Source organism: Mauremys reevesii, linkage group 25, assembly GCF_016161935.1.
Source record: "Mauremys reevesii isolate NIE-2019 linkage group 25, ASM1616193v1, whole genome shotgun sequence".
Classification (NCBI taxonomy): domain Eukaryota; kingdom Metazoa; phylum Chordata; order Testudines; family Geoemydidae; genus Mauremys; species Mauremys reevesii.
In genome coordinates, this window is record NC_052647.1 from 19,939,551 (window position 1) to 19,965,925 (window position 26,375).

The 26,375-nt window shown below is 49.2% G+C and overlaps 1 protein-coding gene across 22 annotated transcripts; it reads left to right on the forward strand.

The window, feature by feature from the left end:
* On the forward strand, nucleotides 1-25,500 carry PCBP2 (poly(rC) binding protein 2). Of its 22 annotated transcripts, none has more exons than XM_039513803.1 (15): nucleotides 1-160; nucleotides 3,073-3,208; nucleotides 4,152-4,175; nucleotides 4,270-4,302; nucleotides 4,770-4,886; nucleotides 7,970-8,101; nucleotides 8,936-9,064; nucleotides 9,889-9,963; nucleotides 11,793-11,879; nucleotides 12,769-12,810; nucleotides 14,001-14,073; nucleotides 14,502-14,540; nucleotides 15,609-15,664; nucleotides 16,544-16,713; nucleotides 19,618-20,260. In XM_039513803.1, the coding sequence occupies exons 2-15, from the start codon at nucleotides 3,140-3,142 to the stop codon at nucleotides 19,946-19,948; spliced, it is 1,377 nt and encodes a 458-aa protein (XP_039369737.1). In that variant the 5' UTR covers nucleotides 1-160; nucleotides 3,073-3,139; the 3' UTR covers nucleotides 19,949-20,260. The 22 variants fall into 22 exon arrangements, with proteins under 22 accessions (XP_039369737.1, XP_039369739.1, XP_039369740.1 ...); XM_039513805.1 differs by having other exon boundaries at nucleotides 15,612-15,664; XM_039513819.1 differs by lacking the exon at nucleotides 19,618-20,260 and adding an exon at nucleotides 25,113-25,500 and having other exon boundaries at nucleotides 2-160.
* The last annotated feature ends 875 nt before the right edge of the window (nucleotides 25,501-26,375 follow it).

The following is a 26,375-nucleotide window of genomic DNA, read 5'->3' on the forward strand; positions in this document are numbered from 1 at the left end:
CCTTCCCCCGCCTCCTCCCTCCCCCTCCGAGGGGGCCCCTCCTCCCTCCGCCCGCCCCGGAGACCCCGTCACCCGCCCTCCCTCCTCCCGCTCCCCCCTTCCCCGTCCCTCCGCCTACGGAGCGGCCGATCGGCCGGGCGCTCGGCCCCCCCGCCGCCAGGTAAGGCAGCCGGCGCTTCTCCGCCCGGATCCCCGGCCTCGCGTAGCCCCGCTCCCCGCCCACCCCCTCGCCTAGCCGGGCTCCGCTGTCACGTGAGGCCGGGGAGGCGCCCGCGGCCTAGTGCGGCCTACTCCGAGTGTGTGTGTGCGTGCGGCGGGGGGGAGGGGCGGCGCTGCTGTTGCGCACGAAGGCGGCGGCGAGAGGAGCAGGCCGCGGGGCGGGGGACAGGGGAGGAGGCCGCGGCCACGGGGAGGAAGGGAGGCGGCGGGGACTCTGCGTCACATGGCGGACGCCTGAGAGCTGGGCCGCGGGGCGGGGGGGGCGGGAGGCGCCCGGAGGGGGCAGGGCTTTGGGGGGGGATCGAGTCTGCCTGGTTGGCGGACAGGGCGGGCGGCCTCCCCCTCGCCCTGTGTTCGCGCCGCAGGCCACGGGGCCCCGCGTCCTCGAGGCGGCGGCGGCTCCGGATCTGAACCCCCTGCTGCGCTATGAGCCGATGTGGGTATGGCGTGTTATGGGGGGGGGGCGGGAGTCGGGAGAGGGAGCGGCGTAAACACCCCCGTCTCTGGCGGGGGGGCGAGTAATGGAACTGGCGGGTGTGTGAGCAGCAATCGAGTAAATACCCGCCGATCGCCATTTGGGGCCAATATTGCCGTGCGGGGAAGGGGGAATCCTCCATAGGGCGGCGTAGAAAGATTGAGGCGCAATATCGAGAGGGAGTCGAAAGTAGCTTTTTGCCCCTTTACTGCCCCCCGCCCAATCCTAAACTAGGGAGACTCAGACGAAGCAATAAAGAGCTTAAAAGCGCCTGAAATCGGACGAGCTCAGCTGGCTGTTCAGGCTAAGGATTTATTTCGAGTGTTTACTAATTAAAAGGATCCCTTGCATATCTCAGATATATTGTGCGGGGAAAGATAAGCCAACTTGTAATGCCCTCCCCCAAGGAGCAGGCCTAAAATACCGTTTTAGATAACTTCTCTGGGGGGGGGGATGTTTACATTATAGTTTGTGTGGGGGTGGTGGGGCTAATGGTAATGAAATCTTTTGGGGGAAGTCTCAAGGCTTCTGGGTCTGAGGAAATGCCGCCCCCCCCCCCCAATGACTAAAATCCAGTTTTACACACTGAATCTTGCTCCTCTGTGCACCTAGTAATGGTTGGAGATATCACTACTGACTGACTGCAGTCTCAATCGCAGCTCCTAGTAGCTAGCAAACCTAGAGTCATAACATGAGAACTCAGAAGTGTCTTTTTAAAAAAAAATCTGTTTTGATCAGCTGTTTAGTGCTGGATAATCTAAATTTCATGAACAAAAAAAATAACTTTTTTGTTTAGAAACCACTGTGGTGGGGAGAAAAGGTTAACAAATTGCAAAAACCACTTGGTGAAAAGCATGTTAATGTTAATTTGTGTGAATTTGGTAGAAATGTACTAATTTAGTTGGTAGAAAAATGACTCAAATTCCTAATGGTAGTAATAAGGCCAGATGAGTCTTGTACTACCCCCAATAAACTGGGAGGAAGTGTAATCATCTGCACTCAGCAAGGAATTGAGAATAGGAACTCATGGGTTCTGTTCTTGTCTCTGCCATGGACTTGAAGACCATCCTGTTCTTTGGAATTTTTCCCCAAAGTAGAACATGGGAAACATTCCTAACTTTAGAAGGATGTAATGGGGATTTATATATATATAGATGGTGACTTGAAAATATGGGCCAAGAAACACTTCTATTGGGGTCATAAGAGAGAGAGAACACAACCTCCTTTTCATAGTTGTCGGTTTTCTTCATATAGCTTTAGCCTGGAAACAAGGCTGTGCTGCTGTAGAGCCCAGTTGGCAAGTCCTCATTTGGGACTGTAGGTCACAACTCTGCCAGTTGAGCTCGGGTTAGCTCTTCTCACGGTGGAAGTTAAACTTTAGCACCTCACTGCTTTGCCACACTAAAGGCTCATCTGCATGCAGCTTGCATCAGTTAACTAAAATTAGTTCTAAAGTTAAGCCAACAACTAAATTAACTGGTGCGAAGCCCTGTGTGGGCCTGCTTAAATTGGCTTTCAACTGGGTTATATCTCACTAGTATGTAAACTAGCTTATCAATGTTAACCTCAGGGCTTGTTTGCCCATGAAATTATTCTGGAATAGCTATTTATAAGAATTGGAGTGTTTGGTTTTGCTCCTGCCTAGCTTAATCCATTAAACTAAACCAGAATAAAATGTTCTTATTCTGGAACTTAAATGTCCACACATGGACAAGAGTAGCTGTTGCACTTTTAAATTCATACCCTACCCTCATCCAAATTCTTTTCAAAGTGTAGAGAAGCCCTTAAACTGGGTCAAACCGTATACAAAGACTCCTGCAGGCTGAAGGGCGGGGAAGCAGGGAGGAGAATGGACACAGACCTCATCCACTGACGCTGCTGCCTGCACTGTGGGAGGGAGATGGAGAATGGAAAGTGACAACTGATCTCTTTACAACCTTTGGTTCTGGCATCCAGGGGGTGGGGAGTTTAGGTTAGTTGCTCAATACACTTGATTCAGCAGATCTGCTCAAGCAAATGTCTCCTGTAAGAATTAACACACTGGGAAACAGCTAAGCTTACTACACACTAGTCTCTAGCATGCAAATAAATGCGTGCAAGTGGAGTGCCAAATGATTAACAATTGTAAATACACTCAAATCTGTTCTGACAGCTTGTCAATGCTGCTCAGTTAAGAGACTATCCACTCCTCTTGTCAGATTGAGCTAACCCTCTAGAGGAATAATTGTGCAGAGTGGCCTCACTATACTTGAGGGATTGTGAGCCATGTAGAAAAGGGTGTGTCCTTAAAATGTTTGTGTTCCTTGTAAATAATAAAAAACAAAGATGAACTGGGTGTTCTCAAAGCATATCATGAGACATCCTCTCTTCTGTTATAGTTTCTATCCCCCAGTGACCAAAGATTTGACCACTGACACAGCCTGACTCGTCAGAACACAGCTCAAGATGGACACCGGTGTTATTGAAGGTGGTTTAAATGTCACACTTACCATTCGACTACTTATGCATGGAAAGGTACCTGCCATATCATCTCTTTATACCTCTGGTGAAACTGAGTCGTAAGCAAATATCTTGGAAAACCTTTTTGTCTGATCAGAAGATCAGTTCTGTATAGGAATGGGTCTTTTTGTTGTAACCCAATGGGAGTCTAGTAATTTAAATAATGCTAAATAAACCCAGCCTAATGTTTCTTTGAAATGGCTCATCATTAGAGCCATTAGCTTCTTGATGCTGGGAACTTCTTGGCATGTGGTCTGTTCCTGGTAAAAGGATATTTTGTGACAGTTGGAGCAGTTTTTTTTTTTTTAAATCTCAATATATCAGTAAAGAAACTAGCAGAACTTCAGAGTGCGGGGGTGGGGGGGTATCTGTTCTATTAAACTCACAAGGTACAAGATATTAACACTTTGTATTGGGGAGGGATGAACTTCGAGCACTCTATAGAATGTTTGTCAATTTTATTTCCACTTTATACTGAGATTCATAGATTCCAAAACCATATAAGGGACCATTGTGTTCATTTAGTCTGACCTCTTGTATAACATAGCCCATAGAGCTTCCCCAAAATAATTCCCAGAACAGATCAATCTCCACTTAAAACTTGCTGGTGATGAGAATCTCTCATGACCCTTGGCAAACTGTTCTAATGACTATTACCCTAACTGTTAAGGCATAATTTTTTTATGTCCAGTTTGAATTTAGCTTCTGTTTTCAACCAGGGAGCATTTTTAATCACTGCAGAGACACAAGTCGCTATAGACACACAAGTGAGTTGGCTAGGAGAACAGTGAGACTGTTTTAGTAAGCCTGGTAAATCTCCTGTTGAAAGAAATTGCTACGCTTCACACTGGTCTTGATCAGTAAGGGAAAACTTATGCCATTAGCTTGCACCCATGTTGTCTCTGAACCCATGTCCTGTAATCTTAAGAACTAACTAGTGCCTTTGTCCCCTCTGCAGGAGGTTGGGAGCATCATTGGGAAGGTAAATTACTAAATTTAGTCCTTATTTTACTTTATTCTTAGCCATGCAGTTCAGTAACACTAACAGTGTCTCTTCCTTTTCTCTTCTCGTACAGAAAGGAGAATCTGTAAAGAAGATGCGCGAAGAGGTAGGTTCTGGGGAGCAGGTGGCCGCAAACTGGTCTTTAAATCAGTTGAGAGAAACTTGGGTGGAATAGTACCAGATCTTGGGGGGGGGGCCCTTGTACAAAGTCTTATGCAGGGATTCAACAGTTGCAGTTGTATTGGCAGCAAATAAACTCATTGTGGGCTGAAAGGCTTCTGGGAAATGTAGTTCTTCTGACCAATCTCAGCACTGATCTAGCAGACAGAAACTAAGATGGCTGCCCAAAAGAGCAGAGCAAAGTGAGGGGTGGATTTCATGGTATGAAATAGAAATTATTTGTGTTGTAGTAGCACTTAGGGATCTCATTGTGCTAGGCACTGCACACAGGTAATGGAGTTATTCACTATTGTAACATTATCCACTGCCTTGCCAGTCCAAGTTGGACTGCTGCATGGTGTCAGTCCCATTAGCGTAGCATCTCTGCTCTTTACATTCACTTTGTTCCTCCAGAGTGGTGCCCGCATTAACATCTCGGAAGGGAACTGCCCAGAACGGATCATCACTCTTGCTGGACCGACCAATGCCATCTTCAAAGCATTTGCTATGATCATTGACAAACTGGAAGAGGTGTGTGTTTCTTCTACTTACTGGTCTCTAGCCCTAGAGTGGGTCCTGAGAATGATCAGAAAAATACCTAATTGCTTTTATGCCAGCTAGAGTCAAGACTTTGACTAAACCCTTTTTAGGTACAGATGCACTGTTGTAGCCAGCTAAAATTGCTGCAGTCGCTCAACATATTTCGAATCTAGAACACTTGAGCAAACTCTGCTTGAATCAAATGCAGTGTAGCTAAGGTTTGGGTGAAGGGACTGTCAACACAGGGAATGATGTATCCCTGCTGTGATACCTGTTCGGCCCCTGGCACAGGCTACCCTAACCGGCAGCCTTGATGTATTGGGTCACTTTTATGGGTGTGCAGAATTACAAGGGGGGGGTAAAAAAAAAAAAAGCCCCATCTGCTTCAGAATCACCTGTATATGTGAGCTGATGCAGTTGCAGAAGCTTGCTGTGGTGGTGAGGCACCGTTTCCACTGCACCTAGTATGGGTCTGTGTTGTACCGGGGAGGAAATGGTGAGCCCCAGTGTGTCTGAAACACTAGCCATGAGCAACATGAATTGAGCCCACAGGTTTAGGTGTGGGTTATAGACTTCAGCAGTGCTATCTTCAGCCCTGTGTATAACTTGCCATGCTGGCCTGAACCTCTGTCACTCCCCTTCTGTACCAGGGCTGAGCCCAAGAACTATATCAGAATCTGGCTAGCTAACATTCATTGTGGGGGAGATGAACGGCTGTTAAGCCAACAGTTTTACATCCAAGTATCCAGCTTTGTCCTGGGAACGCTGAGCACGTTTGGAATTTGGTATTGTGATGACCAAGTCTGGTGGGCTGCCTGGTCAATCAGCTATTTCAGAGGGTGTAACACTTTTCTCCCTTCCTGTAGACTGAAGTACTGTCCCACAAGGCGGCAAGGTCTCTTCCTGACACCTAGTGACAGCTATGCCCTGAAGCAAAAGGCTTTGATGGCTCATGTGACTTTAGCCTAGTCGGTGGAACAAATGTCCTTCAGCAGGATGGGAGGCTGCCAGCTTGGAGGCTGCTTTTTAAAAAAGCCAAATGTCAATGCTTAGCGGTTTCTCCACAGCCAGATAGGCCCTTCTCTGCTTGTGGAGTAGTGTCCTTGCCTGGGCTCTGCAATTGATGTGACTTTCACTTTTGAGATCTAGTGCCCAAGCCAAACCATGAGCCTGCAGCCAGTAGCTGCGTGTCAGTAACCTGAGAACACTGGCCCCATGCCTGGGATAAGGCTCGCTTTGCAAAGCCTGAGCTGCTGCCCTTGAGCAGTGGAAATGTCCCACTGTCACCAGGATGGGAACATGCAGCTCTAACATGGTGGCTGCTATTAAGCATAATTTGACAATCCTAGGAGCCAGTTGTGTGCAGCTGCAGTGATCAGATTAATAGAGAAGGGAGCAGATGACTGGATTGCAGGGCTAGAACTCCACTGCTGAGTTTCTGGTAATGCAAACTGAGAAGGGAGCTTCATAGCTTTTTAATTTCAGACCCCTGAGATTGGTGAGCTCTGGGTAAAGCTGTTGCCTCCTTACTGTGCTTTCCTTGCTGGCTCCTCTTTGCCTCCTATCCACAAGCAGCAGCTATTGTATATAATAGCTGGTGGGTTAGCTATTCAGAGGCTGTTTTGGGACAAGCCAGTGATCAGATCCCCCTATCATACTCGTGTAGCTTCATCCTGAACTAGAATCCTTATCTGCAGGGTTCACAACACAATAGCAGCCAAGCTCTTCTATCCCCTGTAGCTTTTAAGCTGTAAACTTCTTGATTGTAACCATCTGAATAACTAGGTGCCTCTGTATACATGTATGGAGTCCTCTTGATGTTCCTCTAAGGAACATTGGGGTCTGTGGGAGCAGCTGATATAGGAGAGTGCTTTAGGGCTGACTTGGAACCTTCCTGGCAGCTGATATGAAGGCACATGAGCAGGAGAATGGGATTCCCAGTTAGGTGGAGTATGTGACGTAATGGGTTTTAGCCACTACTTGGTGGCTATACTGTTAGACTAGGCAGGGTGTCATGGACTTCAAGGCCAGAAGCGACCATCATGCTCACTAGTCTGACCTAGGTCACCCACCCAGTCGTGTAGTAGGCCCGTAACTTCTTGCTGAGTTACTGAAGTCCTCATCTTTTGATGTAAAAACTTCAAGTTAGAGACCACCATTTACTGTAGTTGAAACCAGCAAGTGACCCATGCTGCAGAGGGGAAACCCCCAGATCTCTGCCAATCTGAGGTGGGGGGGAATTCCCCAAATGTGGCAATCAGTTATGCCCTGAGCATGTGGGCCAGCCTCACTAGCTGGACACCTGGTCAAGAATTCTCTAGTAGCTCAGAAGCCTCCTCACCTAATGTCCCATCTCCAGCTGCTGTAGGCATCTCATCATACCATCCTCTCCATGAACACATCAGCTTCTGTCTTAAAAGCAAGTTAGTTTTCTTTTGCCCCAACTACTCTTTCCAGAACTTCACTCCTCCGATGGCTAAAAACCTTTGTTTAATTTCAAGCCTAAATTTACTGATGGCCAGTTTATACCTATTTGTTCTTGTGCCAACATTGGCTCTCCCTCCCTGGTGTTTATCCCTCTGATATGTTAATAGAATGATCCAGTCTCCCTCAGCCTGTGTTTTGTTAGGCTAAACAATTCAAGTTCCTTAGTCTCCAGGTCTACTCTGGTCAGTATTGGATGGGAGACCTCCAAGGAAAGCCTGGGATGTTGTCTGGAGTGTTTGGAGATTGCTGGGGCCTCACATGGGTAACTGAAAGATCCCATGGTGCTCCTTGCAAGGGCAGGTGTCCATCCTAACTGGAGTTTAGCCTAAATTACACTGTCTCCCTGCACATCTCCCAGCGGTTTCAATAGGGTGTCGGTTTCTTGAACTGTACCATTGCTGTGAAATGGCTCCCCTGCTGCCCCTCAGGTGTGGGTGATCCCAGTTTTTAGTACAGGGATCCTGCTCCTCCGAGTACAGGGCACTGTACTGTGTAATCTGATGGTGGACTGAGACTGGGTAGACTAGCAAACTTGCTAAACGCTGCTGTCCCAAAGCATCCCGCTGAGTAACTCCTTATCCTTCCAGGACATCAGCAGCTCGATGACCAACAGCACAGCTGCCAGCAGGCCTCCTGTCACCCTGAGGCTTGTGGTACCTGCCAGCCAGTGTGGCTCCCTCATTGGAAAAGGAGGCTGCAAGATCAAGGAGATAAGAGAGGTTTGCACCTTCTGACTCTGACTAGTCTTTTGTGTGTTGGATGTTGCTTTGAAGAGGAGTTTTCAGCTCCAGTAGTAGCTGCAGTTCAACAGCAGGAGTGTTCTCTGTAGAGGCATCTTTTCGCTCCACCCTCCCCATGCCATAAGTGCCGGGTTGAATACTACATAGTAGAGACTTGGCATCATCCTGCCTTGAAAAAGCACCTTATTTTTAGTGCTTGTGAAACTGAGACCAATACAGTGGCTGGAGCCAGGCATAGTGGAGTCAGGTGCTGTTGAAGATCCCCCTCCACCCCCAGCTCTGCTTGTGCACCCCAGTCCCAGCCTGATTACTTGAACCCTCCTTTCTAAAGCAGTGGGAGGGGGAGTTGGCCTAGGTGGTGCAGGAGAATGGGATGCAGAACTCCTGGGTTTCAGTTCTGAGATCTGCCACTTGCTTGATGAATGACTCTAACTAATTTAACCTCTCTGTGCTTCCACTTCCACTTCCCCACCTGCAAAACGGACCAAGGGAATGTGAGGATTAAGGTTGTCAAGCATTCATGTGCCACCTAACGCTGTGACCTGCCAGGTCACAGACACCAAAGAGTTAATTCAGTTCAGCTTCACTGCTCATAGACACAGCGTCAACTTGCACATCAAGGCAAAGTTTAGCTTTAGTTTCTCTTGGCCCTGGGGTTCTGATGGCAGAATAATTCCAGCCAGGACTAAACCACTTTATTGAGGCTGTGCACGGGGAGGGTAGAACTGAAAGCACGGGGTTCATTGCTGCTACTGGATACCATGAGCTCAGAGTGGCGTGCCTGACTTTCTATTTTTAATCTTAAACTTTAAGAGCACAGGGGCGCAGGTCCAGGTGGCAGGAGACATGCTGCCCAACTCGACTGAGAGAGCTATCACCATTGCTGGGATACCACAGTCCATCATCGAGTGCGTCAAACAGATCTGTGTGGTCATGCTGGAGGTGAGCTGCAGGGATGAGCTGCTAGCTTCCTTGGGGGGGCGGAGGCAGACACGTTGGCAAAGGGGAACCTGAAATGCCTATTCCATGTCTCTCCCTAGAAGCATGAGGGGCAAAGGGCAAGCTAGATGCCATTAGCCTCTGTGGCCGACAACCTTATTAAATGGAAACTGACTTGGACTCTCCCCTGTGACTGCAGAGAAACTGGTCCCACTTGAAATGGCATCTGGGGCCTTGTAGGGGCAGGAGAGGAATCGCATATTGGTTTAGGGTTGGTCTGTGGCTTTCAAAGTGAAACACAGAAGCATTCGGTTAGGACAGACTTGCCCATACCAAGGTTAAGATGAGCTTGTCAAGAAGCTGGTGGTTCAGGAGTCCTTGGCTTTGCCTGACTCTGCCAGTCAGACAGGTGGCACCACGTAGCAATCATCATGGCTTCACCGCATCAACCAGAACTTTTTACTCACCAGGCTAGTGCCTAATACCATGGCTGGTTCTGACACTGGGATATTCCTATTGCAGCTTCTCCTCTACGCTGGCCGGGTGTCGTGACATAGGCACCAGGGCAGTAAGGAGGGAGAAGTGAATTGCCGTTTGTAACTAGTAGCTCTTACTCAAACTGAACCACCGTGAGCCACTGACAGGACTTTTAGACTCTTCCATCTCCTAGCAGGCTGGTCTCTAAAACTCCTGATTGCAGCATTTGCTTTCTTTAAGTGTAGAAGTATAAAGTAGAGGCTTCATGTTTAAGCATTTGGGAAAGTCCTTCACTGTGAGAATCTCTCTGGGGTCTAATCTATTTCCTCTTCGACTCTCCTGTAACCCAGTCTCCCCCGAAGGGTGTTACCATCCCATACCGACCCAAGCCATCCAGCTCTCCGGTCATCTTTGCAGGCGGTCAGGTAAGGCCCTTCCTCTACTTGCTGGGCATAGGGTGCGGGAGAGAAGGTGACCTACCAAGTTGCAACATTGCCAGCACACATCAGCCCACTCTGTGCATGCTTGTCAGCCACGCTGCCTACCTGGCCAGTATAGAGCTACTTCTGCTGCTTTGGTTGGATTCTTCTGGAGGCTGCTCTGAACATTCAGCAGCCTCTTAGCTTCCAATAGGAGTTGGACACTGAGGAGCAGAAGGGGGTTATTGTAGAAGGGGCAACGAGGTTCAGGGGAAACAGTTTTTAAGCTTAGTGTCTGAGTAGCCAGTCCAAATCCTGTATGTGGCATTCAGACAAACAGCCACAGCTTGAACCTGTAAATACAAGATTTACCAATTCTGTTGGGGCACTGTTTGAAATTTGGTGTTAGCTGGGTGGCAAGCCTTGATATCCAGCAGAATGAAGCATTAATATTTCTGACCGCCCATTGGGGAATGAGGGATAAGTCAGACTCCGTAATAGAACCAGGAAGGATCTTCCCAGCTCCACCAGATTATGCAGGTGTCCAATTCTGAAACAAGCAAGACCACTGGGGTCTTAGCCATTTCTGTAACAAGTTGACTCAGGAGGGCACATCACCAACTTTAGCACCATGCCTCCAGGGACTCATGTGGATGGTAGTTAAAACATGGCACATATTGGGCATACTGTGCCATGGCATGTGACCGTCTAGTTGAGTGCTCACTGTGGCTATGAAGCAAGGCATCGTTGTGGCTGTACCAGTAGCACAGGCCTTCTAACAAGACAGGACGGTGTGAAGCCTCTTATCTCTAACATCAGACATTTCAAAACCATGCTTGGAAGAATCCCGTTCAGGCAGATTCTGTGATTTCAGTCATTTTGCTGTTTCAAACTTGTCCTGCAGATAATTAGACATGAGTACTTGGCCACCAGTTCAGGCAGACAATTGTGTGAGTGGTCAGGGTGGATGTGGCTTTGGGAAGCCCCAGAATCCCACTTTCTGAGAATACACCTGAGGTTTCTGGGACTGTAATACTTGGAGGATTGCACTTCAATACAGTCAGCACCTCCACCCTGGAAAGGGTTGCATAAAGCAAATACAATACCAGAGCCTGTAGCAGTTACATAGTTTAAATAAAAAAAACCTTCCATAATGCCTGGGGCTTTCTTGCATGAGGCTTATACAGATAGGAGTAGTGGTGCCTGTAGGTAAATACAGCGAAGTAACAGGTAGCAGCTGCATAGTAAGACAGGAGCTCTTCCCTAGAACCAGAGCTACATGAGAATATGCCATGTGTTGGGATAGCCTGCTGTTCCCCCAACAGGCTGAGTTTGGGAGCAGTTCTGTCATGTTCTTGGTCCCTTCCCTTTCCTCTCCATCCCCCATTCAGTTCCCTACTCTCCAAGGCTTTCGCAGCTGGTTAGGCAGCTATCTGCCAGTGGAATAGCCCATGGGAGGTGATTGGAAGGTATTGTGGCCCAGTTCTTTGGCTCTTGCAAACAGAAGACTGTACTTGCGGTTAGCCTTGCGGCATGCGAGTGCCCTGCCACCAGAGCAGGGAGGAGCAGGCTTGTTTGTGGCTGCATTCTTCCCCTGGCTCCACCATGCGCACCCAGCGCCAGACTATCATTCGGACTGGCTCCCTGGCAAGCTCGTGGTGGTGGTCGTGCTTTTCGGTGGCAGTGATGCTTCACTTGCAGCTCAGAGTGAACTGTGAGTTTGTCTAGCACAAGGTCAGCCCTCTAAACCAGAGTAATTTCTGTGTGAATTTCGTATTAGCGGAAGGTTTTGGATTGACAGCCCTGGAGACTGAAGTCCTCTAATTTATCCACAGGACAGGTACAGCAGCGGCAGTGCAAGCTACCCCCACACCGCCCCATCAATGTGCCTCAACTCTGACCTGGAGGGACCACCTCAAGAGGTGAGAGGGGAGTTCAGTCTCCATGGCCCATGCAATCCTTGGCCTCTCTGAGACTGCCAACAAGGGTGGCAAAAATTGCAGTGGCTCTTTTTTGTGCTGTGGACTCCTGTCCACTGGGACCTGGATTAAGGCCACCGGCCTCTCCACACAGGCCACCCAGCAGCCAGTGCATGGTAACAGCTTGGTCAGTTCCAGCCTGGGCTGCATTTTTTGCAGTGACATGGAAGCGAGAAGTCCTCCCTTTAGCCAACTGGTCCCTGCTCAGTGACTGACCCTCTGTGGGTAGCTTCAGTAGGAATCTGAACTCTGGTTTTCTTCCCCCTAATCTAAAAATACATGGAACCAGCAGGTCAGCCTCTTGCCTCATTCTCCTGAATGCCTTTTGCATCAGTTAGCATTAGCATTACCTTCAGCTGTAGTGTATCCAGTGCTGTTTTTAGGTGTGTGGAGTAGTGAGAATTTAAAGCGGGGTGAATGGAGTTTTTTCCAAAAAAAATCCCTTCAAAGTCATGGCTATTGATGGGAATAAAGCTCTTTCCCGTCTTTTGGGGGTGGGTGGGGGTGTATGTGCAGGGCAGGAGGATTAGAAGCACTGTCTGTCTCTCCACTACACACGCTACATCTTCACCAAGAAACCAAACCTTATTCTCGTGTCTCTTCTTGGGGAGGGGGGGGCAACACACCAGATCATCTCCCCCTCCTTATTCCACATATGGCCAATTCAAGTAACAGCCCCTGCCTGTTGCAGCATTATGTCCCCTTTGTCGTCCTCCCCCCCCCTTCAAGAATTCTCCACTTTGGCTCTCTGGCTTCCTGGCTAGTTGAAATCTGTCTGTCACTGGGTGGCTGTCCGATGGTTTTTAATAGGACTGTTTTCCTCCTTTTGTAGGCCTATACCATTCAAGGACAGTATGCCATTCCACAGCCAGATGTAAGTTTTGTTTACACTTCTTGTCTTCAAATCCACCCCTTCTCCCTTCCAAAATTTTTCCGTGCTTTCTCAATGCTAGCAGTCAGCTCGGTCTGAAATCAAATCTGATCTTTAAACCAAAAGACCCTCAAATTATTTGCACGTCCTTCAGTCCGTTTCAAACTAATCTAAGATCTGTCCCCCTTTCCTCCCGGCGTGTGACACATACACACAGACACCCTGAGCTTGGCGCGTCACACAAGCTCCAGCTCTCCCCTTCTCCAATTTGGCACAGAGCAAAGCCCGTAAAGAGAAAGCGAAACAAAACAAACAGCATGGTATACTGTCATTGTGGTTCTCAGGGCAGGGCATGGGACACCTGGCGTAGCAAGCTGGTGAGGGGGAGTGGCAACTCTGCCTCCACATGATGCTAAATGCATCAAGTTATCGATCCTTTCTGCTGGGGTGGCTGCAGGGCAGGGCCGATGACTCTCCAGGTGGAAGACTGGCTAATGCTGGGCCTGAAGTACAACGCACCCCTTTTTAGCAGAGCAATGAAGCTGTTATACTCTAGCTGTCCTGGCTTGCTGTGTGCGCATCTCCCTTCTACCTGTCACCCTTCCTTATTGCTTAGGTGCAGAGTTAGGTGGATGTGCTCCTGACTTTCTAGAGGCAGGGTTAATGAGAGGCTGATCTCTGCTCATGGCATATTTTAGAGCAGGGAGGGGCTAGGGTAGGGAAGAGGTGGCTAGAAACAGCTGGACTACTTGGAATTAGTGATCAGGGGATGGGGAGGATATGGAGGCTAAACACTGACTCTATCCTGGTCTCCCTTCATAACATACCTCTACCTTCCAAATGCTTGACAGACCCCTGCATGGTGTGTTAAGCACCACTGCAATCCTGTCTGTTTATCTCACCTGTTTGTGCTTGTCTCTGGAGCGTTCCTGTTGTAATTACTGCAGCTGTCCTCAATTAACCAGGGCACTTGGGACTGGGTGTTGGCTTTTGCACCTGCAGTGCTTTCCTCCTCCCTTCCGCACCCATCTCTGCACAGGGCAAGCATTGCTTACCCAGCTCTCTCCTCTGCCCCCAAGGGGGTGGGCCTCCTGGGCGACTCCATGGCTGTTTTCTGTTTCATGTGTACTGACTCCTGGACAGGTTGAACCTGTGAAATGCCTGACACCTGCCTTTTCTTTCTCTCCCTCTAGCTGACCAAGCTGCACCAGTTGGCAATGCAACAGTCTCACTTTCCAATGTCTCATGGCAACACTGGATTCAGTGGTATGGAAATTCCCTATTTCTTCCGTACGCTAGCACAGGCCTAAGCACAGCCCACGAGTCACCGCTTGGCCTCGCTGCAATGCAACCTCATGGTTTAATCTTCACTAGTGTGTCTTAGTGTGGGTCCAAACCAGGTAACCATTCTGCCAAACGTCTCAGGTTGACCCTATGATTGAGTGGGGCAGCTTGAGTGCTAGATGGGCGTAAAACAGGCAGGGCCTTCATGCTGCTTCCTTCACCCCATCCTCTGCAGCTCTGCCAGTGCACCTCACTTCTGACCTGCTGCAACACCCTCTCCCCTCTGGCTATTCCAGTCTGGAGCAGTCAACTGCTGATTGTACCGAACGTGTCGTTTGTAATATGGCTAAGATGTCCATTAAGGCTTTAGGCTGAGACCACCAAACTCATTGTCACTTGTATCTTAACAGGCATTGAATCCAGCTCTCCAGAGGTGAAAGGCTATTGGGGTAATGATTAAAAAACAAAATCTGTAGTATTCTATTGTGTATTAATACTGGTCAGTCTCGTTTACCTTTGGGGGGAAAAAAATGTTGCCAGCAACGTACACAGGGGGCTAAAGGAGTTTGGGAAGGGATGTGGGTACTGACTGGCCTGATAGCACTTTGTTCTTCCCCTCCCCACCCAGCAGAAGGCCAGCTGGAATCTCTCCAACAGAGAGCAGAACTTCCTGGAATGATCAGTGCCTGGCTAACCCACCCCCTAGAAAGCTGTGGGCTTGTGACACCTCCTAACCTTTTCCTCCTCCTGGGGAGGAGAATTTCTGTAATTTGTTGCTAGCCTGGATCAGGTCACTAGTTTTCACCCCCTATCTCTGGTGGCAGATCCTGATGCTTCAAACCGCTCCTGGTGGTGCACCTCCACTTCATGCTGTAGTGGCCTTGGGGGGGCAGGGTTTGCTTTTCTGGCAGTCACCGTGATCCCTTATGTCTGGAGGCCTCAAGCCCTTACTTCAAGACAGGATATAAAAGCAAGACCCTAATGAAGAGCTTGAAGGGGGTTAGTGATGGCCACAGCTGGCAGCCAACTGGTTTGGACGGACTCTTCCTTTAGCCTTATTGGAAATGGGGGCATGTAGGGAGGGGCCTGAGGGTGAGATTTGGCAAGAGTGTGCTTTGCCCCATCTGTCACCAGACTGACTCCACATCCGGCACCCAGCTAGCTGGAGTAGCGTCACCCTGCTGTGCTGTCCTGGGGAGGGGTTGCATTGCACTTCCGGGGGCTCTGGTTCCAGCAGGCATGGGAGCCACATGACTGACTGGAGCCCGTGCTGCTCTGTGACTGTCCTGATCGGAAGGAAGATCTGTGGTGGGACATCTTGGAGACTGTGTTTGGGGTGTGGGGGGGTAGGGTTGGAGTAACTTCTTACAGCTTGCTCTTCCCTTCCTGTTAAACCGGCTTCAAGGTAGCAATGATACCAGCAGCAAATGCTGGCTTGACTGGTCGGGTGTCTGTTCTGCACCAGGACACCTCACTGCCTTGTCTTAACCGCGTCCTGGTCTCTTCCTGTCTTTTAGCAGGTTTGGATGCATCTGCTCAAACTACTTCTCACGAACTCACCATTCCAAATGATGTAAGTATCCCACAGGCAGCATCTTGGGGATCTCCAGTTGGCAGAGCAGGTCGGGATCCATGCTGGGTTCTGAAAGCAAATGGCTTCCATTCCCCCAGAGCTGTCTTGCAGAATCTTCCTTTAGAAGTGGAGTGTGCATGGCTGTGCATTTCCTAGCAGTTATCCTGGCCAGCTGTACAAAACCACAAACAAAATGAACAGGCCTCTGACATCAGTGCTTCTAACATTCTTTTGATACAGGTTCCACAGCCCTCAGGTTAGTAGGAGGGAGGTATCATGTCTAAAGACACAGATGATGCTTCTGCTCCAGCTGCCCCTGCATCCCAGGGGTCCCCTGGTGTCTAACCTATTCCCTTGAGGTGTCTAGCACCCATTCGCTAAGGTAACACAAGACTGGGTGATCTCTGCAGGGGGATGCATACAGTGTAACTGCTGTGTATGCAGGGAACAAGCTAGTTGAGACTGCTACTAATTGGAATCCATTACACCCTGCTCTTGCAGAGTATAATCTTCTCTCCAGAGTGTTTATTCCTTATTCTAGCCCCAAAGCAGGGGTGCTATTAAATGGCTTTTGTGGCTGCAAGACTAAAAAATAGCACTTTGGACAGCTTCACAATTAACACACCAAGGACAGGAGCAGTTGGCAAAACAGAAATGTCAAACTCTCACATCATGAGAGCCTGGGAATTGGGACTTGTGGTTTGTGGGGACTTCACCTCACTGCCTGTTTTCTCACCTGTAAGATGGTGAGAGTTATGCCCCCTGGAGAGTGGAGGAGGGGGAAGGAGGGTGTCCTCAGGCTTAGTACTGAAGATATAAGGATGTTAAACCTTATTCTCAGCTGACCTAATTTGTAACTAGAAACACTTTCTCTCTTAGTTGATTGGCTGCATCATCGGGCGTCAAGGCGCCAAAATCAATGAGATCCGCCAGATGTCTGGGGCGCAGATCAAAATTGCCAATCCAGTGGAAGGATCTACTGACAGGCAGGTTACCATAACTGGATCTGCAGCCAGCATTAGCCTGGCCCAGTATCTAATTAATGTCAGGTAAGTCTCTGAATGGCAGGTTGTCTAAGTGCATGTGGGGGTGGAGCAGCATGACTAAAGTATTCTGCATTCTGAACTAGGGCGATGTGAGCAGACGAGATACTGACCTGCCTGGATTGTAGCTCTCGGGAGCAGTACCCCTCCTTGTATTGCCGAGGGTGTAAGTGATGCAAGCACTTACATCACTGACTTTTCTGGTGCACCATTCCTTCCTCCCCCGTAACTGCTGGAGAATCCAGCTCTCCTGCTTCCCATGATGAAATTGCCTTCTAGAATGTGGAAGGCTTAGGACAACATTAGCCAAGCTGGGTTAATCTGATATTTTCCTGAAGCTGTTGGAACCCTAACAGGCCCAGTTATTCCTTCCCATAAGCCAGGCTGGGATATACTTAGGGGAGGATCAGGTAGCTGGAGATACAGGAAGATTCCTCCTGTGTCTTGTGGCAAGCATAGAACTGATTAGTCTGATCATACATTTTATTGTGCCAATGTACTGAGTCAGCTTGGTAATGAGCTGGTCAAGGAAATCTGTTATGGGGAGCTGTGTACACTTGTTAGCCGCAGTTCTTGGCTAGCGGCTTTAAAAAGGAAGAACGAAGGAACCAGTGCTGCTGCTGTGGTTTTTGCTTCAGTTTGAGATCACTGCGCAGCTCCTTATTGTGCTGATGGCTACTGGGAGAGGCCTGTGCATTAGGAACTTTCCTGTCAGCGCTTCCCTCCCTGAGCTGCCATCTGTAACCACACTAGCTGCAAGCTGCTGCTGAGGTCTGCGGTTGTCAGGTGGCAGCACTCACTGCAGCATACGACTGCTGCAGGTTTCCACAGGCTTCGTCAAAGAGCTGAGCTGGCAGTTGGCCCTCTGCAGTTCTCTAAAGCATTAGCTTAATGGAGAACTCAGTCTTCCCTAATTAAAAACCTAGGGCAGAGCAGCTGGGCACATGTCCTAGATTCCCTCCCATGCAGCCTCCTACAGCTGTATTATGCTGCAAACTAAGAGCCAACCTCAAGCCTAGGATCTGTAGCTACATAGGTCTAGGGCCTAGCTCTGATTTACAGGGTGAAACGGTGAGCTCTGGCAAGGCTAAATTCAGCCACTAGCCCCTGCCAGGCTTCCATAGACTGTCTTTTGGGCACTCTTCTTTGAGTCAACCACAGTAACACATGGCACAGCTTTATCTCTGGCCCCAGCTTGTACTTGCTAGAACTCTGGCATGGAATAGGATCCCCTCCTATAGGAACTAGGCGTTCAGACCCTGCTTGTTTGAAATGGTTCCCTGCCCCACCAAACCTTTCCTTTTGGAGGAGATTTAGCAGCTGCTTCTTTACATTGATTGGTGGCTTGTGTGGCTTTTTTGCTTGAGAACAAAGGTCCGGGACTTAAATACCCCAGTACCAACCCCTACCTATAGTGTGACCTCGCAGCTCTATTGAAGTCAGTGGGAGTCTTGCCACTGACTTCAGCAGGGACAATATTTTGCTCTGTGTCCAGGCTGACTTAGATTGCCAGGCTGCACAAGCGCTAGGGACATTCAGGTTCCTTAGGGAAGCAGCACTTGTTGCCGTGAGCTGTGAAACAGTTGCAGATGCCCCAGTGAACAGTAATGTGTTTAATTGATGCCACTCGGGTTGGGCCAGGGGTGGATTTGACCTAAGGTCTGGGCATCAGTAAAACCCACTCTTTGGTAATGGAGGGCTCAAGTTAGTCAATTGACAAAACAGGATTACAGATCTTAAAGCTTATTAAAGCAAGCGGTTCTAAGGCTGAGTCTTTAATGGTGGTTAGACTTCGGTTGTCAGGACTCGAATCTTTAGCTAGTTAGTGTGTAGCTAATGAGTGGCCTATAAGGTCTTTCCTTTTCAGGCATACTCTGGTTATCTAGGAAAGAAAGTGGTTGGGAAGCCTGCTCTGTTGCAGTGCTTCAGAAAACCTTGCAGGGTGTCAGCTGCCTCAGATGAGAACTCGCCAGATCCAAAACCAAACATGAATCCAATACAGCAAAACTGGCCTTTACTGGAGCATACTGGCAAATGCAGACATAATTCCCTTCCCACAGCCGTTTCTGTAGGTCAGTTTTAAATTGACCATTGGGTTTTAAAGGTGGTCAGTACAGAGTGCTGTGCTTAATGTTGATGCCAGACCATTTAGAGGTGGGATTGATTTCCACTGGTTTTCTGTGAAAGGAAAAAACCTGACTTGATTTTCTTGCTAGCTTTTTCTGTTGCTCAGTCAATCAAAAAATGCCTTTAGGCTGCTTCTGTTGAGATTCCCAATTTTCTTAAAACGATGGTGCCTTCTGAAGAGTGCATTGTATTTTGAACCTAAGCTGTAAATCCTTGATTCTAGACTTAATTGAGGTTTTCAAAATACTTTTGAGGAGGCCTTACTAGAAAAGGATTCAACATGATCCCAGCTCCTAGAAGCTACATCTGTCCAGATGTTAAAGCAATTGAAATACTAGAATCTTACTAGCTCTTAAGGCCAAAAGAGACCACTGGGATCAGCTAATCTAATTGCCTGCATAGACTGGGCCATAGGGTTTTGCCCAATGATACCTGCATCAAGCCAATAACTGGCTGAACCGGAGAATATTTCCAGTTATCATGGGAAGTGGCTTGCTCTGCATCTTTCAGTTTTAAACCAGTTGACTTTTCTCCTGCCTTTGAGTACAGTACAAGTCACTTAGACTTGCACTTGCGTTTTAGATTTAACTTTTAGCCGGGCACTAGCTGTGCTGGATGCTCCAAGGCTGTAGAGGAGACTGAGCTGCTTTAGCTAGAACCCTGAGTGGGTGTCTCGCGTTTCCAGGCTAGGCTCATGCTATTTAAGCTGTTTGTCTCCTGTGCTTTTTTTTGTGGTGTTCCCATCCACCCACCCTTTTTTTGTTCCTTTTTCCTCTGTTACAGTTTAGAAAGCGCTAAACCCTCCTCCCAGACAGCCTCCGTCACGATCCCCGATCACCTCAGCATCAACCTCTCTCAACCCTCCACCCCTTCTTCTTCTTCCTCCTCCACCACCACCCCCTCGCTTGCGACAGCAGGGGTCTCCGACGCACCCTCCAGCCTCCCCAACCCTCTTCCGACCGCCCCTTGTGTCTCCAGTCTGCTTGGCATGAAACCCGTCCCTCTCCTGGCTCTAAATGTTGTGTCTGCTGCTAAGGGTGCCTCCACCACCTCAGCTATGCCATGTGTTACTAACAAACTGAAAACGGAAAAACAGAGATTCTCTCCTTATTGAGTGTCTGCTTGTGACCGTAAAGGAACAGCAGATTGGTGTCAGCCTGGGGATCCCGTAGAGGAGCCTTGGAAGAATTTTTTACTTCAAAAAAAGTGAGCTTGTGATTTCTTAGAATGGAGTTTTTTTTGTTGGTGACCTTCAGTAGGTCGAGAGACAATTTAACAAGTATCCTAACAAGTCCTGGAGTCTAGTGATCTGTTTAATTCCTTGATTTTTATGTAGTTGTAGCTGTTGCTTTTAGTAGCTTGTTTGCATTGCTACATGAACATGTGATAGGAGGGTCTGTTTAATGAATAAAAGATTCTCAATTAACTGCATTTTGGTTAAGTTGCTAAAGAGGCTGATCAGCCAAACCTGTCTCTTTTGATGTCTGTACTTGTAATAAAGTTGCCACAGAGTATCTGCTTGGCTAGCTGATGTGTGCTGGAATGGAGAGGGGGACCAGGAATTACACCTCCCCATGTGATAGGGACAAATCAGCTGTGCACCTGACAATTGTCAGCGTGCCCCTTGACCTCTGGCCAGACTCTAACAATGTTCAGAGTTGAGCAATGAGATCAAATGTGAATCCCTGCCCCTGTGCTGGATTAACATGGCCACAGAGGGATTCCTAGACTGCCTTTAGAGATGGGTGTTGGGAGCCCACACTTCTCCTAATCATGAGGAAGATATGCTCATATTCAAGGGCATGGAGCTAAAACGCCCAAATCCTCTGCACCTCTTTGTGAGGTCAGCAGTTAAGCACCCCAGCATAGTTTGAATTGCCATTGGTCATTGAAACAATTTGTTCTAGAGCAGTGATCTTGAACCATTTCATTTTCAGACCCCTAAAATTTTGAATGGCATGGCAGGGCAGACATCTTTGGGAATAGTAGACCCTGTCTGCAGACCCCAGATTGAGATTGAAAACCACTGTTCTAGAGGAATCCTACCCTAAATTCCAGCAGCTCTGCTCACACACCCCCCCATAGAGCAGAGAATGGCTCTGGGGGTCCTGGAGGTTCAAGCCACAGGATTCCCCCCCACCCCAGACAGAACAGAAACCAAACAAGTGCTAAAAAGAAATGTACAGCTGGAGCCATTCGAACTGCTGCTCGGGCAGGGCCACCACCAGTACTGGGTTCTAGAAGTTAAGCAAAACATGGCTGCTTCATTCCTCACGCTGTAGAGGGACTACGATGGCCTAAAGCAAGTAGTCACTTCTCAGGGCCGGTTACCTGCCTTTCTAGTCAAATACCAGATACTACAGTACCACAACCAGCTGTGGGTTAAAGGCCTTGAGCCCCTAAAGGCACCAGCTGTCCCAGAGTCATTTCATACCTGTGCGCACTGGGCAATCCAGTCTGGAAACAGCTGTTGCACACTTCTGGTGTCTTTGAAATAGAGATCTGACTTGGGACACTCCTTCCCCGCAGGTGCACACCACCTGCCTTCCCTGGCATTGGAAATGACCCATTAGCATTCCTCCCGCTCTGTAGGTTATTGGTTATCCCGGGCAGGGAGGGACTAAAGGGGCTCTTTTTATGCTCCTTCTTGGGGGGCTACTAGCCAGTGGCCCCTGGCCTTCTGTTACAGTAGTTCAGTGAGTCTTGCTCCTGTCAAGTGAAAAGTGCAGAATTCCTCCCCCCCTCTGCTGGGCTCAGGACACCTGCTCGTTAGCCTGGGGCTGCCACACTTAACCCTTCAGAGGCTGGGCTTTCGGTGGGTTCTCTGGCACCTTTGAAACTAAAACCTGAGGCAGCCATGTGACTCTGACCAGTGCTGCTTGGAACTTGCTAGATTGTCATGTGACTAAAAAGGGAACTGTTAGCATAGGACTGGGGTGGGTGGGGGAAGGATTAGGGCACAGTCTGGAGTCCAGGGTGCATCTGCCTATGAGACAGGTGGGATTGGCTTGATCCCATTGGTGGGAACAGTTAATGGGCTCCCTGGATCTCCAAGCTGGCCTGCTGAGCCCTTCATTCTTGACTAGCGCAGATCCTCTGGCGGTTTTCATTTCTGCAGTAGTTTAACTCTGAGCTGTAATTGACACTGTTCTGTGATGTAGTGTAACCACGTTAAGTAAAGATTATCCACTCTTTACCCAGCTTCAGGCCTGTAGAGTCTGTTTTATATGGTGTGCTGGAAAGAATCTTAGTTGTGAATCTGGCTGCTCCTGCCTCCCTTCTGCTGCCCTGTCCCAGGCTGGGTGTCCAGCTTCTGCAATGCAGGTTAGGCACCAAAACCGAGGCAGGGGAGCAGACTAGGGGTGTGGAGGTGACTTCTGTTGTCTGCTGTTGAATTGCTCTGACCTTGGGCAAGTTACTTATTCTCCTTGCCCTCACCTCCCCCCTCTGTAAAGCTGCTAATGCTGCCTTTGAGTTGCAGGTGAGAAGCTCTGAGTAAGTGCGAGAGGCTCAGCAGCCGTGTGGGCGGTGGGAGGGCTGGTGACGAGCAGACCTGCTCTGATCAGACTGAACTCTGGGAGGTTCTGTCCCACATGAGCAAGAGCTTGGGGTCTGACTGAGGGGTTGTCAGCCAGATGTGCTGGGCTCTGAAATTTGGCCCTTAAGGGGTCCCTTCTGGGCAGGGGGTGTCATACACCTGGGGTGAAAGAGGGCCGGAGTTGGAGCCTTCAGTCTTGGCTTCTGTCTGAGCCTGCTGTGGTGGTGCAGGGAGCTGCTTCCTCTTAACACAGCTTTCCCAGGAAGCTGGCAAGCCCCAGCTGCCCTTTCCAGGTACATGAACTGCCTTGAATTCTCCTGTCAGCAGAGACCAGGTTCCCCTGTCCTGCTGGCTTGGAGGCAGCCTCCAGTTATGTTTCTAGCAGTCAGACTACAAGGCTCCTTCACATGTTTGTGGAGACCCTGCTGATCGGATCAGAGTTGGAGGCCAGAATCTCATGGGGGATCCCTTTGTTTCCATTCCAGGTGTCATGTAGCATAGGGAGAAGAGTAGCTTGTCCAAAGGGCCCCAAGGAAATGCCTTGGCCTGTAGGTGCCAATTGCCTGCCAAAACCTGGGTGGGTCTCCGCCAGCAGCCTAGCAAGGCCCTGCCACTGTTCAGGGTCTGGGTCCTCTCCCCCTACATTAAGGGCCTGTCCATGAAATCCTTGTATTGAGCATTTGGAACAACACCTGGGAACTTCCCTTCCCTCAAGACCCAATGCCGATGTGACTGGACAGGGCAGCTCCGCTTTGCCTGCTTCAGAGTTAGATTTCTCTTCGGCAGATGTGGAAAATACCACCTCTCTTGCACAGCCCGTGAAGTACAAAGGTCTGTCACGGTAGCATGCAAGGCCTGGGCTGAAGCACAGAATATCCTGGCTGCCCCTTGATTGAAAGGGAAGCTAATCCTACCCCCCTGAGGTGGGACTAAGCAGTGGCTGTCCAATCTTCTCTTTGCATGGAGCCATCTGCATCCTTTGGCCAGGCCACTCCACTAACTAATACTAGCATTGGAGACTGGCACATGTCAGACCAAGGTAAGTTGCCTGACTTGGGTTATAACTTGACTGGCTAAAACTATGCTGCAATACTGCCTCCCTCTCTGGCCCTTCACAACCCAGCCCCTCACAGGATGGGGTGGAGATGTGAGGTGTTAACCGGTTCCACTCCAGCCTAGCTCCAAGTGGTAATTCCTGGTGGCGGTTTTTACTCCATGGCCACATCTTGTGCCGCCATGGACTTGACTTGAAAGATGGCAAACCAGTGACTAAAGCCCTGCCCTGACCAAAGGTGGTAGGAGAGCTTTGCCCTGCACACTGGGGGAGGAACTTGTACCTGGCAGGGAGTTTTGCTGGCTTGTGACAAACTGAGGGTCTGCCCCTTTTCCCCGTGGAGCTTGGCTCAGACTTGGTAGGAATAAGCTGCTGCTGCAATGACTGTGATAGACCAAGGCCAAAATATTAAGCCCTGGTGCCTCAAGGCTGGCACCTAAATTAAAGTATCCTGATGGTTCAGAGATGCTGAGCCCCTGTCACTTTGACAAATGCCTACTGACATCAAAGGCCTCTGTAAACAGCCCTTTCTAGCTAGTGTCTAAATGCCAACTGCTCAGCTCCTCCAGCTGCCAGGCTGGAAAATGTGCATCTCCCTTCTCAGACCTGGTGCTAGAATCTGCAGTGGGGGATGGTGGATCTGTCTTTGCAGGGTGGGGAATAGAGGTGTCATTGTAGACTTGCTGTAGGGATAGAGGCAGGCAGATGCTCTAGGTACAGAGGTGGTGTCTAGCAGAGACCTACATCCAAGATCACCTCTAGATTGGACTTCTGGCTGGTGGAAGAGTTTCCCCACTCTTGTCCCATGTTGGGTCCTGGAAGACTACTCTCCTGTGCTGTTAATTCCTTGTTAGACTTCAAGGACCCACTTCTAGGGAGCCCACAGTCACCCTGTTCCTGCTAATCAGCCTAGCTGGAAAGTGCTCACCAGTGGCCCAGGGATGCAGTTGGCTAATGCTTCCCCCCTCAAGCACGTCTATGAGGGGAGGGGCTTAATCCAGCAGTGTTAATCACCCTCCAGATGTGGTGTTCTTGATCCTCTAATGCAAATCAAATCCACATGCAGGTTCAAGTCTGATGGGGACCAGGGGCTACTTTGACTCCCTGGTGACCCTAGCAGGTGCCCAGGGTTCAATCCTGCAAGATAGCCTTCCCCAAGAGCAGGCTGTCAGGGACCCTGCTGTCACCAGGGAGTCTGGAATCCAGTGCCATCTCTGCTCTTTCAGAGGCAGGAGCTGCTGCTGGAGCATGGCCCAGTCTCTTGTCATTCTGTATCTGGCCACTCGATACAGTTATTCTTGTGACAGCTTGACAAAGCACCAAAACTGCCTCAACCACCAGGTCTCCGTGCATCTCCAGGCAGTGCTGCAAAACGAACCTCAACGTGCCTGGTCCTGCAGCACCTAGCACAACAGGACCTTCAGCTTCTGGGGGCTGAGAGTGCTCAAGTAACAGGCTCTTTTGGGAGCCTGACACCAACACCCAGCGCCCACAGCTTGGGCTAGACTCCCAACAGCGCTAGCAGGTCCCAACGTGTTCTCTTGAAGGTGCCCGAGTAGAGCCCAGCTTGAAACCTCTAGAGTTGACCTGGGGTAGGTTGGGGCTGTTGTCGCATCCTCCTTGAAGCTCATGCAGTATCCTGGGCAACGTCTGTGTATTAAATGTCCCGCCTCTGCTTTTTTCCAGGCTTTCTTCGGAGACTGGTGGAATGGGAAGCAGCTAGGACAATGCAAATGCCTCACTCATTACCCCTTCTGCTGTTCATCCCCATGATCCATCTGTGTAGTTTCTAAGCAGTCAGATTCCAGGTTTTAACTAGTTTGTAAATTTCAGTTTCTACACGCTTTACCCATCCACTCATGATTTTTTTTTAATTACAGCATTTTAATTCCTTTCTCTGTTCAGCTGTTAAAATGCTGAGATTCATATCTTAGTTTTATAAGCTTTCCCTTTTTTGGCTCATGAAGTTTTCTGTTTGTCATGAAATGTAAGAGTGGAATATTAATACATTTCAGTTTAGTTCTGTAATGTCAGGAAATTTTTCAAAAAAAATAAAAAGATGGACTGGAGCTTTTTTCCTTGTGAATAGAAACTGGATGTTTTTTGTTAATTGATCTTCCTTGTCTGACTGTCTTTTGTGGGGCCACTTGACTGTAAATGATTCATTCCCACAGCGGAGTCCTGTGCTGTCATGTCAGAAGCCAGAAGGGAAGTGCACTCCCACTGACACTAGCTCCTTTCAGCTTACCTGGCAGATCTCTGCCTCAAGGGGTAGGAGGATTGGATCTGATAGCACCAGTCTCAGAGGTAGGAGTGAACTCCACATTCAGCTCATTTACTCCAGAGCTAGATGGCTGGGGGTGAGACCCAAAGGCAAGTCCCAGCTTGGCAATTGCTAAAGAATCAGGGCTAGACTACACACTGCAGACTCACTCCCTTCCCCTTGCGGGGGGGTGAGGGCAAGGCTTCCTCTCCCAGACAACATTGGTTTTAAAGGGTGGGGTGTGGCCTGGGCCCAGCTCAAACAGCCTTGTGCTGGCAGTTTCTGGGAGGTATCTCTCCATATATATATTCCTTATTCCATAGAACTGGAAGGGACTTCAAAGGGTCATAGTCCAGCCCCCCTGCCTTCACTAGCAGGATCGAGTCTGATTTTGCCACAGATCCCTAAGTGGCCCCCTCAAGGATTGAACTCACAACCCTGGGTTTAGCAGGCCAGGGCTCAAACCACTGAGCTATCTTCCTTCCCCCTCCCCTCATCTGTCCTTTTGGGGCCAAGGGCACAGGCCTTACTACACTCACCGTCACCCCAAGAACAGTGCTAGACTTGCCTGCCCCAGCAAAGCACAGGGCTAAAATGCCAAAGCTCTGGGCCTTCTGTCTTCAGCCTTACTGAAAATAGCGTGGGAGCCTGATGCCCAGGCTTAGCCCCGACTTGAGCTGCAGACT